The sequence below is a fragment of the Lathamus discolor genome, chromosome 3, assembly GCF_037157495.1.
Source record: "Lathamus discolor isolate bLatDis1 chromosome 3, bLatDis1.hap1, whole genome shotgun sequence".
NCBI classification, from domain to species: domain Eukaryota; kingdom Metazoa; phylum Chordata; class Aves; order Psittaciformes; family Psittacidae; genus Lathamus; species Lathamus discolor.
Window position 1 is genome coordinate 112,837,978 of NC_088886.1, and position 19,705 is coordinate 112,857,682.

A 19,705-nucleotide genomic window follows, 5' to 3' on the forward strand; every position below is an offset into this window, starting at 1 on the left:
GGAGTGTATCGGAACCCTAATCCCTTCCCTTTGCAAGAAGCAGCTCTGTACACCTGGATCCTAATAGGGACTTTTTCCTATTCTCAAAACATCAATCTTCTCCAGAGACAGAATTAAGACATTTGTGTGAATAACCCACATCATTTTCATGGCTTCTACCGAGACTCCTTAGCTGGGTGGCGTGTTGGGAAGACAGCAAACGCAGGAAAAGGGTGATCACCCTCCCACAGGTCCTTGTTTCACCAGCACTGCTGTAGACTCCACAGCAGTGTTCCCAGAGAAATCATTTAACCACTGTAATATCTCTTGGTAAATGTTCGAGAGCAACACAGCCACCATTCCACTGGTGCTATGTGAATATATGCCTTAAAAAAAGACCCCATGAATGGAGCCCAGAAGCAGACGTACTGCGGAGCTGCAGGCACTGTGGAAAAACGCACCAAGCTTGCATGAGATACAGGATGCCTGCCCACATGTGAAAAATTGCACTACAGTCAGTACTTTAAAAAACCTTATCTTCTGTCTTAATATCCAACCTTAATTATTAAGGGGGTTTAAAATAATTTTAGAGTGCTTATAACTTTGTTAAAGCATCAGCCTCAGCTCCTGGAACCTGGAATAGCTGAGCTCCCACCCAAGTCTTAGAGCACTGTACTGTCTGTCAGTCAGGTGAGGGAGAATCACTGATGTCTTCAACTAATTTCGCAAATGTATGTAATTCCTTCTCGGTAGTGTAGTGATGGCCAGATTTCTAAATGCCAAAATACAAATTATAAGATGTCAGGCTTCATTTTGTTTTCAGTTCACAGGTAATTAGCATTTCTTTTCACAATTGCCATTGTTCCTGCATGTTATTATACCAACATCTTGAAACAGAACATGTTCATTCTTACCCTACCGCCATCAATTTTAAACCATCACTGTGACAGAAGAATATTTGGGTTTGGTTTTGGCAGCCAAAGCGCTGGTCCCTTGGCAGTGGTCTGCGCCACACGTGGCTGTTGTGCTCCTTGAATCCTTTTTTTTCCAACGTGAGAAATTTTCATTCCCTATGCAGACAATGCAGAGCAGTGCTTTCTGATTTTAAGTCCTAAACCCTCATAGCTACACACAAAAGCAGTGGGAGCTCTGTTTCAAACATCTGTGGTGCTGCATAACATTATGTATTGGGAATGAACCGAGGCTCAACCAGCATTAGCAGGTACTTGTGACCTTACTGCTTCTCATCTGTTGAACAGGCCTCCTCAGATCATGTCATCTCATAAGGCAGCAGCAAAAAATAATTTCCTTTCATCTGTTAAGAACTCAAATCTGACATTGATAACTCCCATGGAAGAGATAACAAATGGGTATGTGTTCAGAAGAAGGTTTTGAATAGCATCCCTAAATGAGGCAGGGATTACACGCTGCCCTGTGAGAAGTACAGATGTTTCTGAATAGCTGCTTGTTAAGGTGACAATATCTTTCCGTGGGCTGAATAGGTTCTTGGGAAAAAATAATACGTGATCATGAAATTAATGACTATCACTGCATACTCACAAGGGAGCCCACATTTCCGACACACAGGAAATACGCATTTCCTAATACACAAGTGTTTGACCTTAAACCTTAATAATGTTCTTTTAATGTACGTCCCATTTAGCTTCACATACACAGGCAGAAAGGAGGAGGGGATGGGACGTGTGAGGTTCGTGTTTTATGTATATTGTTTAATACTTTCCACCCATGCTTTGGTAGTTGGCATAGCAGGGAGAGATATTCTGATGGCAATTTTAGATTTAAATCATCAAGCAGTCATTCTGATACTAAAAGCACTTGTTCTCAGCTGTTTTATTATAGTCATAGAAAGTGTTCAGGCAGATTACTTGTGAAAGGAGAGAAATGTATTTTGATATTCCCATAAAATCTTACACTAGATCAGTAGTCATTACCACAGATAATACTAAATTGTATATATGTTATTAATATACGCATAATGCTTTCTTGGATGGAAAGCGGAGAAACTGTGAAAGTCTAGAAAGAAATCAGATCTGAAGAAAAATGGGGAATTTGAAATAAGCAAAGTGAGAAGTGCCTTATAAATCAAAATCCAGACTGCGTGTGAAAAATACCAATGGAAATGTTAACCCCCACTGCATTATCCCCCTAGTTATCAAGATATGGGAAAAGGCATTAAACTTAAGAGTATGACATGAATAATAGTTTTATGGGGATTAATGTATCTGGAACAGCTTCCCAAAGGAATGACAACAAGCAGGCGGTTTCAGAGCAGGCAGGGGTGACTTTTAGCTTCTTGATTGTCACGAGTGCCCAAAGCACTGTGGGGCACCCTGAAAGCCCGGGGGCACCCTGGGCTACTGGCAGCCTCTGGCCCATGAGAGCAAACAAAGCATGTAAACACGATGTTACTGTGAAGCCTGGTGATTGAAGCTCTGCAGTCATGATGAGTGTTTCGTGCGCATTGAAGTTTACACATTCCTGACATAGCCAGATGCAGACGAATTTTCCATGTGAGATGTGCGAAGCAGCAGTCTCCCCCAGCCCACTGCACAGTGCCCAGGAGCATTAATTCCTCTTCCGAGCACCCTTGGTCCTGGCCAAGCCAAGCCACTGCAAAGGAAAGGGAAGCATCAGCAACAACTTTGGTGCATCTTGTCTCCATCTGTACAGAGGTGACCGAGGAAGTGATAGGGAGCAGATGCTTATACCTGGCTCCCACTCAGAAGTAACAAAGGGCTCTTTCAACCCTGTCTTCTCTCTTTATATTATACCATACCTCAGTTGGTATGGGAGACTCACAAAGAATCTAGAGACAGAGCTGACGCTCCAAAGCTCTATCCCACCTGCATCTGTCCATGAGGCTGCCATGTGTTTCAGCGTGGAGGAGAATGAAGAAACAGCATTTTCTACACTCTGGAGAAGACACAAGAGCATTTACACAACTGTTTTTTACCTGATTTGTCTCCTGTTCAGATACACACAGTTGAACAAAAGAGAAAACCCCTTCTTCACTGCTTCTTCACTGTTTTCCCACCCCAAAGAGCTCAAGCCTTGTTTGTGGACAGCAGGCATGGAGACTGCAAAGCAGCTCAAATTAGATTTTCATTGGGGAAAAAAAAAAAAGAAGATAATGGAAAGCTGCTTGCTCCACCTTTTCAGTCCAGCTTGACAAATAACACACACACAGCAAATTTTAGTGTTTTATCATTATTTACTAGCAGAAACCAAGGCTTAAATTCTTTGGAAAATTCATTAAAGCTGAGTAATTCGACCAGCTAAAGACGTGACACATCAGAACAAAATCAAGAATGTTAGCTATGAACTTTGAAATGTCATGCTTGGGATTCTCTTGTCTGCGTCACTGGAGTTTCTCCCTGTGGTCAAACATGCACAAGATGGTAATGCTTTCCGTTTCAGGATGTTGTAAACTTTATCAATTGCTTATGTTTGAGCCCAGAACTGACACAGAGCTAGTCTGTGACCTGGATAACCCACTTTAGGGGTAAGTAAGGCCAAGACCTCCCTTCTCGAAGGCCACCCCTGTCTTCGGCTGTGCCAGCAAAGCTGGCAGGTGAGGAGGGCTGAGCGAGGAGGTGAGGCAGGCTCTGCCGCAGCCCTCCCGCCGGCTGGCAGCCCCTTTCCGAGGGTGCCCATCTGCTGGCCGCGCAGAGCCATACGGGAGAGGAGAGCAGCACTTGCTGGGGAAGTGTGCTACTGAACGGCTCACAAACCGTCCCTTGTTCAGGGCTGTCGAGTCAGGAAAGATACACCCCGCGCTGTTACAGAAGTGCTGTTTCAGCCCGAGCAGCGTTCAGTCCTCGGGTGAACACAAGCCATCACCCAGTTTAGCTTGGGTTTGCGACCAGGAAGCTAAAAACCAAGCACGTTAATGGTGGGGATGTTTCCCCGAGATCCCCACATGTGACCATGTTTCGACCAAAAAACCCCTCCTGCGGTGCCGCCAGGGCCGAAGGAGAGCGGCTCTCCCCCGCTGGACATGTGGGGGCCCTGTGGGACCCGGGGGGAGGAGACGGGACGGGACGGGACGGGACGACGGGGGAGGGCGCAGGCGGCCCCTCGTGCCTCGCCGCCGCTCTGGAGGCCACGAAGCGCCGCAGGTTCCCTTTCGTAGCACCCAGGTTTATAGACGGCCTGTGTAAAATGGCCAGAAAAGCACCACAAAGACCACTCTTTACTCCACGCATTGTCCCACTCCAGGCCTCGGAGAGGATGACACCGGCCTGCCGCCAGCCCGCGCTCATCCCAGGCTCCAGCGGATGGGCCGGCCGCGGTGCAGCCAGCAGAGCAGCGGGGCCTGCCGGCTGAGCGGCTCCCGGCACGGCGCCACAGCCCCCCTACCCCGCCGCGCTCCTCACCCCCGCTCGGGCCTACGGCGCCACCCCTAGGGGGCACGATGCTCCGGCGGCCTGCCGGCAGCGAGCCGCGAGGGGCGGGCCTCGCACCAGCAGAGGGCTGTGATTGGCGGATGCGAGGCTATAACTAAGGGCGGGCGGCAGGGGGACAAAGCAGTCCGCGCGGGACCGGCGGGTGGCAGGGTGCGGGGTTAGGTGCCGCCTCTGCCGGGGTGTGTGGTGTTGGGGTTTTTTAGTTGTTTTTGAGGTTATTTTTATCTTTTTGGGGGAACCGGGCTTGTGTGGGTTTTTCTTGGTTTTTGTGGTTTTTTTTTTTTTTTTTTTTGGTGGCCGGCCGAGGGACTTAAGCCGAGATCAATGAAGGAAAGAAGAGCGAGCCAGAAGTTATCGAGCAAGGCGGTGATGGATCCCAACCAGAACGTAAAGTGCAAGATTGTGGTGGTCGGGGACAGCCAGTGCGGCAAAACAGCGTTGCTACACGTTTTCGCCAAGGACTGCTTTCCCGAGGTGGGCCGGGGCGGACCGGGACCGGGACCGGGGCCGAGGCGGGCTGTGGATGGGGCCGGGGCTCGGGCCAGGGGCGGTGGGCGCGCGCTGACTGTGCGGTGTTTCCCGGCAGAGCTACGTCCCCACCGTCTTCGAGAACTATACGGCCAGCTTTGAGATCGACACGCAGCGGATCGAGCTCAGCCTCTGGGACACCTCGGGTAAGCACTCCCCCGGGGGCGAAGGCGGGGGGTGTGTGGTAAATCGGTGAGGAGCGGCAGCCCCTGTCGGTCGGGGGAGCTGGGGAGGGATGGAGGCCGTCGCTGTGGCCCCGCAGCCCCTCACCGCCGCGCCGTGGCGGGGGTGCCTGTCTCCAGAGGCGAGCGGCCGCTGTGCGAGACGGGAGGCTGCTGCTCGGCTGTTTTGTTGTTTGTTTTAAAATCTGAGGTATACTTTAGCCATATACTTGGGGAGGGAAAAGGGTGTGGACAGCCCTCCATTAAGCGATTTGTCAGCATTGCAGGGGAAGGCAGGCAGGGCAGGGGTGTGTGTTCCCACCTGCCTGACTGGAAGGAGCTTATCCGAGGAGCTCCAAGGGGATACCTTTGTTCCTCTGCTGCTGAGGTACCCCGCTTTACCTAGTAGAAGAGTGAAGAGGTGGTTATATATGCTAATGGTAAATTACATCAGCTTGCGTCGGAGTTCCTTGTGGCTCCTTAATGCCTGTTTGGATTCCTACACGATACAGTACCAATTTCCACCACACACCCCCCGCCCTCCCATTCCCCCCCCCCCCCTCCCCGTGATTTAGAGAGTCTTTAAAGCTTGGAAAGATAGGGAGGTTGGCATCTCTGGCCCTCTGAGGATGCAGGGGGAACTGTCTTTTTTTACATATCAAGAGCAGTGGTTAAGGTCCTCGTCGTCATTCTTCCAGTTGTACCTTCAGTGGCCATGTCAAAAACACTTGCTCACCTGCCTCAAAGGTTGAGGTTCTTGGTACTTGGCTGTCTTAGATCTCATGGAAGGCCAGGAACAGCTCTAGATCCTGCTGTCATTGATACTTGGACTAAGTTTACTGCCAGTGCAGTGAGGATGCGCTCATGAGCTTGCCACCTCAGTGCTGGAGAGGACTGTGGACAGCCAGTGAGTCTGCAGTACCTCTGCACTCTGGGGGAGGTGGTCAGTATGAAGGACACTGAGCCATTAACATAGGTGTGGATCAGGATTGTTCTTCAGAATTCACTGGAAAAAAGCTGGAGGCACTTGACAGAGTTACAAGCCCTTTCTTCTTTGGGGAAGTTGTGTAGATAGCTTGTTAATGTTGAATGTGGACATAACAGTTCCTTCTAAATGTGACAGCAGCCCTTTTACCAGAAACTAAAACGTTAATCCCCCTTTAAAAAAAGGAGTTAAGGCAGAGTTGGCTTTTTCCTCTTGCTGTTCAGGAAATGATTCCAAATTCTTGCAACACAATTACTGGGAAAAGGCAGGCTTTGCGCCCACAACCAGTATCAGCGTAGCTCTGAACTGATATTTTTTCTTCATCTCATGCCAAGTAAGACTTGCAGACTTCTAGTGTGTGGCTGGTTTGAGCTTTCATCCTGATTACTAAGCTGGCTATAACAAACTATGGAGTAAGGGCTTATTAAAAATTAATAGTGAAGTTATTTTGGAAAATTTTATCTTAGCTATTAAAATACAACAGGATTGTACGTTAAGTTGTTTGGCATGGGAAGGTTTGGAATCTGTATGTCAGGCTGGAGACACCCATGTAATGGTATATTCTGTAGCACTTCAAAAGACAAAAGCAGTGGAAGGAACACCTGCCAGCCTTTGCATGTGCATGTCATCTTCTCAGGCCTGTCCTGGAACTATTTGAAAATTTGACTTGAGTCAGAAGCTTGAGATCAAGTGGCTGATTTGTCTGCAGTCCAAAACTGAAGTGGAGATGGTTGAAAGATCCAATGCTTGGCCTTACAAAGTACTACTGTAGATCTTCTAGTTGTGGGACTCTGCAGATGAAGAATTACCTCTCTGTGAACAGCCCTTCTCACTGGCTGCAGGAACAAACACTACCCAAACCCATCGACCCAATGCAAAATCACATCACCATATAAAAGACATTAGAAGATAAGATAATGTTTTGGCATTAGCTTAAATTCTTGGCAATTTATTTTTTAGAAGTCTTTGTCATAGTCCTCTGCTGAATTAGAATAAATGTCTTAATACCATTTTTAAAGCAGGACTAGATCTAGTTAACTTAAAAATATGACTAATTAACTGCCAAATACTAATGGAAGGCAACATCCATTGCAACAGGGGTGAAGTAGCAGCTGAAGTCATTTGAGGTACTTCAGTATCTCCTGGGGGAGGGGGTAAGGATGTTGTTTAGCCGAGTTTGATTGCAATATACTGCAGCTATTTCAAGATGACTTGATCAGTATTTAGTATACCTCTTTAACACTCTGTTTCTAAGTGGGAGAGTGCAACGGGCTGCCTTGCAAATTAGTCCCTAACTTAAGTTAATGTAGTTCTTTGCACTGAATCATTTGGAAGGAAAGTACTGCCACTTGGAGTGTTTTTTTTGTGTACTGAGAAAATGGGAAAAGCTGATGGCGTTGTTTAAAATAGTCTTGTGTTAGGGTGAGAACAGGACTTGCAGTTATGAGTTTTAATAATGGGTTTTTTACTAGAGAATTCTTAAATACAATATGGAGAGAGTCACACAGTTGATGCAACAAAAACTTCCCAGTAAATTTACAGCTAGCTTTAAAATGTCCTATCTTGGATATGCCCCTAGAAATATGGAGCAAAACACTCTTGTAAGAGTGGAATGGGAAGATTCATTATTCAGATATTTTTCTGGTACTGTCTAGTTCTGCAAGTCATTGTAAGGTTTTAAATTAGCCGCAGCATTAAGGAAGGCACTTGCCAACTTGAATTTCAATTGGTTTTTGGACTGCCAGCCCTTCTTTCAAAGCAGGAATGTCTGGTTGCAGTCTAACTACACCATAAATTACTCCACTCTGTGGTAACGTAGTATGGCAGTTCTGAGCTGTTTGGGAGTTGTGCGCGTATTTTGCTAGGTAAAGTAGTAGAAGTTTCTTCAGGTTAAAACTTCATCTTGTACTCTCATGGACACTGTGAAGAGCATTCCTGTATTAGACATCTTTGTGTACCATAGGCATGGTCTAATGTGTATTAACTGAGCTTTTGGCTTCCTCCATTTAAAGTGACTGCTTTGATATTTATATTCTTGCCAGTACGCCACCAGTTGTGGCGTAGAAATCACATACCATTAATTAGGTATATATACCTGTGTCTCCTTAAAACTTTTTAGAGGGGTTTATTGGTTGAACTATGGAAACTGTACTGGATAAACCAATAAAATAATTCTCAACAGGGGCATAAATACTTATACATTGCTGGGGATTAGCATATAATTAAATCCAGAAGGGCCTTAGAGCATTAAGTCAAGTTAGCTTTACTGCGATTTGATATTGTACAATCTATTCAGTGTCCATATAGAAACATAATATTAATCATAAAGTTTTGTGCTGAAATCCTGCTGAAATTATGATGAAATATACAGACAGTTACTATTTCCTTAAATTCTCTAGCAATAAGGATTATAAAAGAAATGGCAAATTTTTATCTTTGCCTTCCACTTCACTTGCAAAGTTTGCTGGACTCAGCCTTTTGATTTTTTTATTCCACCACACCCCCCCCCCCCACTTTCATGGTGGAGTAGCAGTAACTAGTCTTTAGTAGTTGGATTTTTTCCCTTTAGAAGGGAAACAGAATAGGTAACTGGGAATCCCAAGTCATCTACTGAAGCCCTGTTTTCTGTTTGAGGTGCAGAAATGTAAACACTCAAAAGGCCACGAATATTGTGATATTCCTGTGTGTGGAGGTGACATATTCTGTGATGCTCAGTATACAAAATCACCTGCGTTTTCTCCAAAACAGCCAAGGTGGATTTTGAAGGAGGAAAGCCATCAGCAGTGAATCAGCTACTTAGAGCAGCCACTGTAGTATTTGATGCGTTTTCTATGTAGCTGATAATTAGTGAGTCCAAGGGTTTGGGAGTGAGAATGCTGCTGTTCATCTGTTCTTTCAGTTGACTGGAGTCCAAAAGGCTACAAAGATGAATGCCTGATGGCTGCTTGGTGGTGTGTAAATAGTAGTCTTGCCTGTTACTGAGCACCACTTCCCTTAGGGCCCGCCAGTAAGCAAAGGCTGAGCAGTGCGGTGAGCAGGAGCTGCCCAAGTTCATCTCCATAGGTGTGGGATGTGGGGCTGAATGTTCCTGCTTGGAACTGGTGGTGGCTTTGGATCTTGCAAACAAATAGGGCTTCTCTGTGGTCTAGTGTCTTAAGAGTAGTACTAAGCCATCAAAAAATTAGGTATGCTTTAACTTTTAACAATGTAATTCTATTATTTATCAAGATAACATTTAAGCCTGAGCTTGGTTGTGTTTTGTAGACCAAATCCAACTATGTTGCTGGAGAGGGCTTTATTTCAGTTTAAAAGCTGAACATATGTTGTACTTCAAATGAAAAATAAGATTTTAAAAGTAGATCATTCATAATGCTTAAATTCTTTTGGCTTTAAGGTGCCAAACAGATTAAAAAAGGGGTATTGCAGCTGGATTATTTTTGTATCACAGAGTAAAATGACCTACAGTGTTGTCAGCATTTCCTTAATAAAGTTGAAAAATCATCCTTGTCCTTGACAAAAAAATCTCTTATTTTGTAGGAACAGAATCACAAACAACAAATAAGCTTCCTCCTTCTTCTCCTCCACACCCCCCCCACCCTCCCAATACCACTGCTGTAGCTCTACATTCTCCTTTTGTTTTCTAGGGTTGGCATGGCTTCAAATCTGCGGACTAACTTGAAAAAGAGTGAACAGCCATACTGGGCTGTGCTCAAGTTGTCTGTTCAGACTTGAGCCTCATTCCTGGGATTCCTGGCTTCTGATGGTTTCTCTGGGCGAAACGATGAAATGCCAGATTGAATGGGCTCGCACAGTGAGGGCTGTAGCACCTCTTTATTTGCACAGTAATAAAGGTTCAGTTATTGCTGCTGAATGAGACCAGGAAACTTTATTGATACTGCAGCCCGAGTAGTTTAAATGGTTCCTATTTGTTCTGCTGCACACTACCCCGAAGAAAAGGTGGTGTCAAATATTCCTCCTAGCTTGCATCTGAGCAGATGGACTGCCAGTAAAAGTTTACTTACTCTAGCTCAGCATCTTTAATATGAGAGGTTCAGAAGGAAAACCTAAAAAGAAAAACCCTCAAAACAAACACAACTACAGCTGACACAGTAGAAAAGAGTCTCTGGGCTGGAGGTGGTGACTGTATGTATACATAAATATGTGCTGATGGACATATATGGTGTGTTGTATCCCTGAAGACTGGTGCGTGAGAAGATAGGTATGTGTCTAAGGAATTAGTTTCTGGGTGAGGCTTTTTTGAGACTCCTTTCTAGCCAGCAACCATGCGGCCAAGCATTAATCTTCAGTCCTGCCCTTACTTGCTGGAGCTTGGCAGGGAGATGTGCTAGCCAGGCAGTGGCTCTCATCAGCACGGAGGCTGGTGGCTGGGCAGCAGTCTGTGCTGTGGCCAGTCACAGGCTGTGGAGCAGTGCAGGTGGCTAGTTAACGGCATGCTGCTCTGCAGTTTACCTGGCCAGGGCAAATAACTTGGCCCGGGGCTCTGGGATAAATAACTTGGCCCTGGGGCTGCAGGATGGAGGTACTGTAATAGTAGTGCTGGAGATAGCTGGGAAATAATTAGTGGTGGAAAATGCTTATTGATAAACACTGCAAGCAAAGCTGAGCTCAAATGAATAGCTAACAAGTGGTCAGCTCAGTCAGCATGCTTAGACTTCCTTCTAGCATGTCATTTACTCTTGAAGACAGCTAACTTGTTTTTTGAAGAGCACTTTTTGACAACTGCCTCTTTGTTAGATTGACATCATTTATGAAGATGAGCATTTGAATAAAATAGTCTCATCCAACAAATTACCTTCTGCTACCTAGTTTGGTAATGCTTCATTCCCCATGTGTTACTCTTCATTTCAAAAACAACATTCCTAGGATTCTTGACTCCTTTCTTCCAGTATAAGCTGTCCAACCAAAGTCATCTGCGATACATTCACACCATTCCCTGCTCTGCTTTGTGCAACAGCATGAGCTGTCTGTCAGTTAAAAACTTGAGGAATTTCTCTAATCCAGATAATAGTCTGTTCAGCCTCTGAGATCTTGCAGCCAATTAGTTCTAGATAGTTGGAAAATTGGTGGTATAATTAGCTGATAACCCCAAAACTCTTGAAAGCTGTATCTTTGTTACATTTGTTCGATGCTGTATTTTAGGTTCATGAGAAAATACAGAAATAGGAATGTATGACTAAAAAAATTAATTTTAAGTTGCAGGCATACATCTTAAAGCCTAAGCCCTTAACCTGTTGGACCACTTAATTGTTTAAGTACCCTTCTAAATCAGAAATGCATTCTTCTCAGTAAGTGAAGCTTCAACAGAGTTAGGACCAAACCAAATGTGGCTTAGTGACTGGCACTTCCTAGGGAAAGGAACATTTTTTTCCCCCTAATCTGGTAACCAGAGTCATCAGATGATAAAGGGGAGATTTCTGACTCTGGAAATGTAGCTGCAAGTCCACACAACATGAGAGTTCTGAAAGAAAAGAGCTCTGTAAGTAAAGCAGGCACGAAGTCAGTATTGAGCCTACTTATGTTCCATCAGATTACTATATTAGCTTTGATCTCATTGATAAAAATCTGTTTTATGGGCTAAACATAAACATTTATTGTCAGTATATGTTGGTTTACAGATTAGTGAGGCTTTTTGTGACAGTTAATTTGCATGCCTGTATACAGGGCTGGGATTCTTTCCTGCTGAAGTTTTGCAACAGATGCTTTAATTTGAAGCAAGAGTTTCTTCTGAAAGTTACTTATACCTGCGACAATTAAAGATGCTTTTTGCACTTGGAACTATTTGTTTTAAATGAAGTTTAGAAGACTCAAAGCTAATTTGTTTCAAAACTGCCAGATTTTTTTCCATGAAAGTGCAACTGTGACTAACCTGCTTTGAAGAAGCCTTTTGGAGGTTAAGGGTTTGTTCTCAAAGTCAAATCCCCACAGGTTAATGCTGGGACTTAAACTTGGGTTGACCCAATTTCCCTTTTCTTGTTATTAGGGGCATTGCAAGGTTTTGGTTGGAGATGGATCACTGGGGTGCCATCACTCTTAATTATTTGGGAAAGCTGTGCTTTTGTAGGTGAGAAACAAAAGGAAAGTGGGGAAATGAGCAACTGCAATGAGTGTTTTGGGAATAGAGTGCTATTGAAGGAAAGATGATAACTAGATGCTATTACAGAGCTTCACTAAACCTTGCTAAACTTTCTGAATAAGTTTGAATGACTACAGAAAGTAAAAAATCTAACCTAATAAAAATGCTGTTTGCTTCTCTGCAGGGTCTCCTTATTATGACAATGTCCGTCCGCTCTCCTATCCAGATTCTGATGCTGTCCTGATTTGCTTTGACATCAGTCGGCCAGAAACTCTTGACAGTGTGCTAAAAAAGGCAAGTGTTTGAGAAACATTTGAGTACAGAACTGTATGAGTAGTTTGTCCTTAAATCTCTGAAGAGTGGTGCTGTTTTGTACATTGGAAACTTCAGTTTGTTTCTTTTAATGCAGAGATGACAGGGCTGTGCTGTGCACTGCTAGAATGAGATAATTTGTTTGAAAGCAATGAATGTTAATTGAAAACAAAACCTCCCTCCCTTATGGACACTCAGGGGTGAAGTAAATTCTCATTCCTCAGCCTTTAGACACTAGTGAATTGTTTAGGGTGGTGTGAGGTGCAAGGCTGGGTGCAGCAAGAAGTTGTCTCTCACATTATGTTCATATAACAGACAAGATTGAGAAACTTTTCCATGTTGCAAAGATGGCTAAGATGTGTCTGCCAAGTGTTTGGATATTTGCCATGGCTTTACATCATTTCTCAGCCCGAAGTTAGAAGGAGCTGGTGACAAATGCTTCTGGAAGCCACCAGAAGACCTAACAGTGGCATGGAAATGGAATCGTGCACGAGAGTTCAGATTTTTTCACAAGCTCAGTGATCTGAGATTCAGTGCCAGACTTTCCCTGAGTTAAAACATTGAATCTTGATAATCATGCTGTTTGCAAAGTGGTTGTGGTCCTCTCCTCGGTCACTGAGCATGACTCAACTTTGCAGTGTTATCTTTAAGGTTTAATGACCTGAAGTTCCTTTTTCTTATTGGAGCTGGGGCTAGTGATTCTTGTGTCACTGGGAATCAAGTGGCATACAGTCCTGAATAGGCTACAGAAAATACTTAAGATTTTTCTCCACCTACTAACTGTGCCAGCAAGCATCTAGAACTGTCTTTTCTGTCCCTGATAATGTTCGTTACTATACTGTTGCTTAATTCTGTAAGAGATTTTTCTTAATGTGCTTTTAAACTGAAATGATATTTTTAAGTTTTAGGGATTGTATGAACTGTTCACATTATGCTGGGAAACTTTTGGCTTTCTTATGTTCTCAGAATAACAGTATAGAGGGAAAGAAACCTAACGAAAGTATCACAGAAACCGAACCCTTGGCAGATTTGTTTTAGTTTTAGGTGTGAGGATTTAGCCATGGGCTAATCTATAGCAACATTTATTTTGCATGCAAGACCTGCCTCTAGCTCTGTCTTGAGGAGCCACTGAATGTGGTGGCACCAGGTTTCATTGGTTCCTGTCTGCCTGTGGCAATGGCTGGGTGTTTACTGCTTGAGAAGTGACAGATATCCAAACCTTTACTCATGTAGGCAAACAATCTAAATTCATTCCATCTTGATTAGTACATCAGTGGAATTAATGAATGTATGAGATTGTAAGATTCCATCCTTGACCAGATTCTGCTGGAACTAATGCCATAAGAAATTAGCTTGAAGGTAGATGCAACTATTATGTAAGAATATTTCCAAGTAAAATACCAAGATTTATTAAACTTCATCTTGTATCCATTGCTGCTTTGGATTTAAACATTCAACTACTTGACTATAATAACAACCTAAAATTTTACAGTGGAAAGGTGAAATACAGGAGTTTTGTCCGAACACCAAAATGCTTTTGGTTGGTTGCAAGTCGGATCTGCGCACAGATGTAAGCACACTAGTGGAACTTTCCAACCACAGACAGACACCTGTGTCTTACGATCAGGTATGTGCCATGTCCTCCTTTTTACTTAAGGGTGGAAAATGAAACTCTTTTCTATTATTGTAGCCATCTTTATGAACAACTTCCTCATGTTGTTTATATGAGTGCATCCTTGAAGGCAGATATGCACTTTGCTGGGAGATGGAGGTGAATTTGAAAGCTGTTATGAGTAAAGGCAAAGTCTATTCCATGAATTGGATGCAGCAGAAAATGTGCTCCACAATGCATGCTTCAAGCATCATAAGCTGGTAGACTTCTTAGTTGCAAAGAGTGTTCTAAGTTGAGCTCAATTAACTTTTAAGTTAATTGAAAATAAGCTTACTGATTTTCTGGGCCAAAACAGTAGCTGAGAGGTATTTATATACTGACGAATTTGTGAAATCATTGTATTTAGACTTTAAATTTGAATGTCATTCATTGGGATTTAGCATTGTGACAGACAAGTATTGCGTATAATCTGTCCTTTTTAAAATCTTGTTGCTTTAAAACACCTGTGAAGGCACCTTGCAGCTCCCTCTGAAAGTGACAGCAAATCCAGAAAGCATCTTAATTCTTGGCAGCTGTTCTCTGCTGCTGCTGGAGAAATTAGAAATTTGGAGACAGGCATCAGAGGATAGAGTGACTGAGGTGAAAGGGAAAGGAATCAGGCCATGGGAGAGCAGGAGATAGAGAACAGGGGAAAACTTGACTCCAAGGTAAACTTCCCCTTCTTACTCACACATGTATCATGCATTGCAGCTGAATCACAGTGATGCTTTCAGATACACCCTACAGGCTGTAAGAGCGAGAATGGCACTTCCAGAAGTAACTTTAGCTAGTGTGTATATCTTATGCCATCGCCTAATTCTTGGTGCTTTATCCACAACCTTGGGTTTTCCAAACCAACAGCTCCTAATATGTGATTAATAATAATGCAGTATCCTGCAGCGTGTTTAACTTGGAAAACGCAAAGATACCATAAACTGAGTATCTTGATTAAAATATAACACTGGGTGTTCCACTGTGATGGCTTATGCTGCTTACGGCATTTTTCTACACTTCACTGAGTAAACATCTCTCTATCTCAGACAATTTCAAATGGAAATAAATGTGGGGGTACTTTACCTGAGTGTAAACCAATTCAGAAGTGTCCTTAAATCCTGCTTGTTGCAGGAAATGTCATCACAAACTACCACTGTTGCATGTGTATATATTAATGTTCAGCCCTGGAGCTATAAGGACACACTGTGCCACTTATTACATACACAACTTCATATACTATTTTTTGAAGTACTTCAGTAAAATCGCCAAGACTCACACCCTTCCACAGATAGTGATCAAAAATCTGCTGACAAGTGGATTTGTGAATCTTCACCCCAGGAAACATCTCTTCTGGTGTCACAGCTTAGCCTGTACCCCTTAGGAACAAGAGTCAGCTGAAGACAAAAGGCTAAACCAAAAGCTGGTACTTGGCAGCCGAATGGAAAACTGTAGATGTTACAGGGAAGCCTATACTTCAGTAAACTCCATAGTTTCATTTGTTTTCTATATAAGCAACAGCTTAAACTGAGCATTGGAGGTATCTCTTATGGTTGCCAAATCCCTGGTGTCATGAAGCAACCCACTGCTCTCCTGCACTAGTTTTAGGGAAGGGTTCTCTGAGGTCAAGATACACAGCTTCTTTTTAAATCCCTTGCCTTGCTAAGTTGTCATGGGATCAAAGAGCTTAGTGGGGCTTTCCCCATTCCTCTTAACTTCATAAGGAAGCATTGGGAGGATAAAGCCAGTTGATGGTGACGCCCTGCCTCCAGTATGCTAGCCAGTTTCCCATCAGCTACACCCGAGCAAACATTTCTGAGGCTCTACAGTACAGGCTAGGTTTGGTTAGTAGGAGTTGAGATGTTTAACCATGGGGAGGGCTTGTACTACAGACTAATATTCGTTTATCAGCCACTCCAACCTAAAATTGATAAGACAGCTGCATCACTGCCATGCAAATAGTGCATACTGAAGATGTGAGTCCAAATAGATTAGAGCAAAGAGGTCGGGTTAGACTGAGCTGTGCCTCTATCTTAGGCCTATGAGTGTGTGAGGAGTGGCACATGAAGGATGTGGTTGGATTTCATAGCTTAGTGAAAAGATTCATTCCTTGTAAGTAAAATTCCATTGAAATAACTCAGTTTTCCCACACAATGCTGTATTGTCTTCCAGTAGCAAAATCCACAACAGGATACCATGGTATTGTCAATTGCTGAAGTTGTGTTGTTTTCCTTGTGCTGCTGGAACAAGTAGCCCTGCTTTGACTTTCAATTCACTTAAAATCAAAAAAAGAAGGCTTCATGTAACTATGTTCCTTTTCCCCCTGTTCTCTAGCTACAAGTTGATATAACTATCCCTGGCTCAGAAACCCACAGCACATTTCTCTGTGAACTTTGACTCCTGCATGGAGATGTAACATGGGCTCCTCTCCAGGTCAGGGGCTTGCTGGCTAGCCCTTAAGGCAATCAGAATACATTTTGTCTTTGGAGACAGCAGGTTTAAATCTGGAAGGTGCCAGGTTCAGACCTTTCCCAGTGAGCACGTGATTCATGGATGGAAGTTAAGGTGTAAGGGTGAAATTGCTAAATAGGTCCTCCTCCTACTCTTCTGGCTTTCTGCAGTTGTTTGCAGGTCACTGAGCTTATCTTTTCTCTTCCAGCTTGTATTTATCAACATTGGAGATAATGCTTGGATACTTATTTAATGCATCTTGGAACCAAAGCTCTGTTTATTTTTGCAAAATCAGCTGCTGGCTGTAGTGCTGGAGCGTTAGCTTTGTATTTCACAAAACACTGTGTATGGAAAGCAGCACTGAGAAGGAGTTGTATGGTTTGCTTTGGCTCTCTGTGGAAACTTGGTATTGATTGCGTGTTCTTTTTTCCCTTAGGGTGCAAATATGGCCAAACAGATTGGAGCAGCTACATATATTGAATGCTCAGCCTTACAGTCAGAAAACAGTGTCAGAGACATTTTTCATGTTGCCACCTTGGCGTGTGTGAATAAAACAAATAAAAATGTTAAACGAAACAAATCGCAGAGGGCAACAAAGCGAATTTCACACATGCCTGGCAGGCCAGAACTTTCCACAGTGGCAACGGACTTGCGAAAGGACAAAGCAAAGAGTTGCACAGTGATGTGAAGGACCTAGATTTTCTGGCGAAGGAGGAAGCGAGCATCTGGGAGGGGTGGAGGCTCAATGAAGTATACAGCCACATGGTATTTAATGAGGGCTTATGCCAGTGCTTTAATGGAGATTTCACCTCTTGTTTGAGACTGTACTTAGGAACTAAGCAGCGAGAAGAAATGCCTCTAAACAAGGTGGCATCAGGAAATGATACATTGAAGAAAATGCCAAAAAAACCCCAAAACCCAAAAGAGAAAATGTTTGAATGTGCTGAGAAAAGAGGGCGAATGGGAAAAGAACACTGCAGAGGAGAGATGTCACTGTCAGTGCTTGTTCCTTTTATTAACGCTCTACTCCTGGATGCTACCACTTCGATTTAATTAAAATAAATTTTTAAAGAAGACATTATCAATATGCCTTCCTTATTAAGGAACTATCCCTGTGACCTTATAGTTGGTTTTCCAAAGGATATGATCTAATTTTTTAGTAGCTGATTGTTAAAATGGAGAGTATACTGAGGCCTGTGCGTCACCTAGAGGAAAACACTGTATGTGAGAAGTCTGGAGTTTTGCCTTCCCAAGACAGCAGCACAATCTGCATTTGAGCGTGTTGGCAATGAAGACAACCGTTTGAGATTTCACAGTATTATAGATGTCTTCGCACTGTGGAAATTAAAATGGATCAAATTGGGGCATGGGGGCAAATTATGTTGCGGGACTCTGACTTGACATTCCTCCTTGTGATTGTAATTTAGAGTGGAAATGGTCTCCAGTTCTGGTGTACTGTGTGGGTATGTTGCTTAGGTTCAAATGAAAGGTGCTAAGAGCTATGATGACAAATGATCTTTAGTTTTACAACCATGATAACTTGTTAAGCCTTACTGCCCACCTGGGGAAGCCCTGAGACTCTTCTTCTGGTGGGAGTTGGAGAGCCAGGTGGGTCCCAGGATCTAGCCCTCTGTACATGTTACAGAAGTGCTGTTCTTTGATGTGGTTCACTGCAATTATCTTTGCAAAAATCCCCAAGAATCTGCAAATGAGCCAGCAGAGCCAGGTTATCTTTTGTGATGCTCTTATTTTTGGGGCAGCCATCTCTCGCTGCAGACTGCGTTTGCTCGTGATGAGGAAATAGGGTCTGAAGAACTGTGACACCTTAAGGGGTCCCCAGTGGAAACTGGATATTGCCCTTAGTCTTTAAGATTAATAGATATGTATCCAGACAACAGTCATGAAACATCGGTGAACCGGTTAAGTCAAATTCCTTTTTGCTTACTGAATACTATTGTTACATTATAAATGGGCCTTTAAAATTGTTTGCAACTGCTTACTGACTGACTTAACTTCATAGCTTCTCTCAAAAGAAGGCTACTGTAAGCTCTAACCGGTGTGGTTATCTCTTGTTGAGGACAAGCATTTTGTTCCCAAGGGTAATGCTTCATTTTTGAAGTGTTAAAGCTGTGTTCATGTTAACTTGCGTGAAGGTAAAGGGTTACCATAACTAAAATTCAGTTCTGTGTGTTCCGGGCACTTTGTTTCATCTGATAAAAGAAGAAAAAAACCCACAAAACCCATTCTGATTATTTCCCAGAAAAAGACATTTTTACCACCACAATAAGCTTTTGACTGATGCAACAGTGCGCTTAGGGCAGTATTACAAAATAGCTGGTAAGTGCTTTCTGTATTTAAATATTGTGGAAAAATAAGTTATGACTGTTAAAGCAGGACATTCATTACTTTATTTTTAATTGTTCAAGTCACTTTGTATGTTTGGTTAATGTTTCTGCAGTATTTATTAAAATACCTTTTTTTTTCCTTTGAATTAAAAAAAAGATTGACTTGTAGTGGAAATGGCCTTTGTGTGTTAGTTCATTAATACTTGTGTATTTTGGACACAGTTGTACTGAGCTACAGGCCAGGCGTTGCTGGGAATTGGGATTTGATTTGAGTAGAAATCAGTCTTACACTTTCAACAGCCCTTTGGGTTCTCTGGCATTATATTTAACTACATGGTGTAGGTTTCTGAGTTATGTTTCCCAAAATTGACAGATGCAGAGGAGACTGGAGCAAGCAAACATGTGAAGCTTGGTTTGCTTTGCCTCTGAAGCATTGAAACTGCTTTGGAAAAAGCTTCATTTATTCAGGTTGTTCCTAGAAAATGTCCTTGGCTGCCTGCTGTGAGTTCAACAAAGACAGACTTTCCTAACTGAGGGATGTGTTTTCTGTCACTTCTCTTGGAAGAGTTGGCCCAACGCATCAGCTCTGCAAAGTGTCAGGCTCTCATTTGGACACAAAGGACATGACACCGAGTCTCCATAGGAGAGATGCTCCATGCCTCTGACTGTCTGTGGCCTCTGGACTTGCTCAAAGAGGTCTGTCCCATGCTTTGTGCCCCTTAGTTAAACACATGGCACATGGCACGTGACACTGAGTGCAACATCATGATCATCCTTGCTG

At 43.3% G+C, this 19,705-nt stretch overlaps 1 protein-coding gene across 1 annotated transcript; it reads left to right on the forward strand.

Annotated features, from left to right (window-relative positions):
• The first annotated feature begins 4,540 nt into the window (after positions 1 to 4,540).
• Positions 4,541 to 19,099, forward strand: RND3 (Rho family GTPase 3). Its single transcript, XM_065671227.1, has 5 exons — positions 4,541 to 4,880; positions 4,993 to 5,080; positions 12,359 to 12,468; positions 13,979 to 14,113; positions 17,016 to 19,099. The coding sequence occupies exons 1-5, from the start codon at positions 4,731 to 4,733 to the stop codon at positions 17,265 to 17,267; spliced, it is 735 nt and encodes a 244-aa protein (XP_065527299.1). The 5' UTR covers positions 4,541 to 4,730; the 3' UTR covers positions 17,268 to 19,099.
• The last annotated feature ends 606 nt before the right edge of the window (positions 19,100 to 19,705 follow it).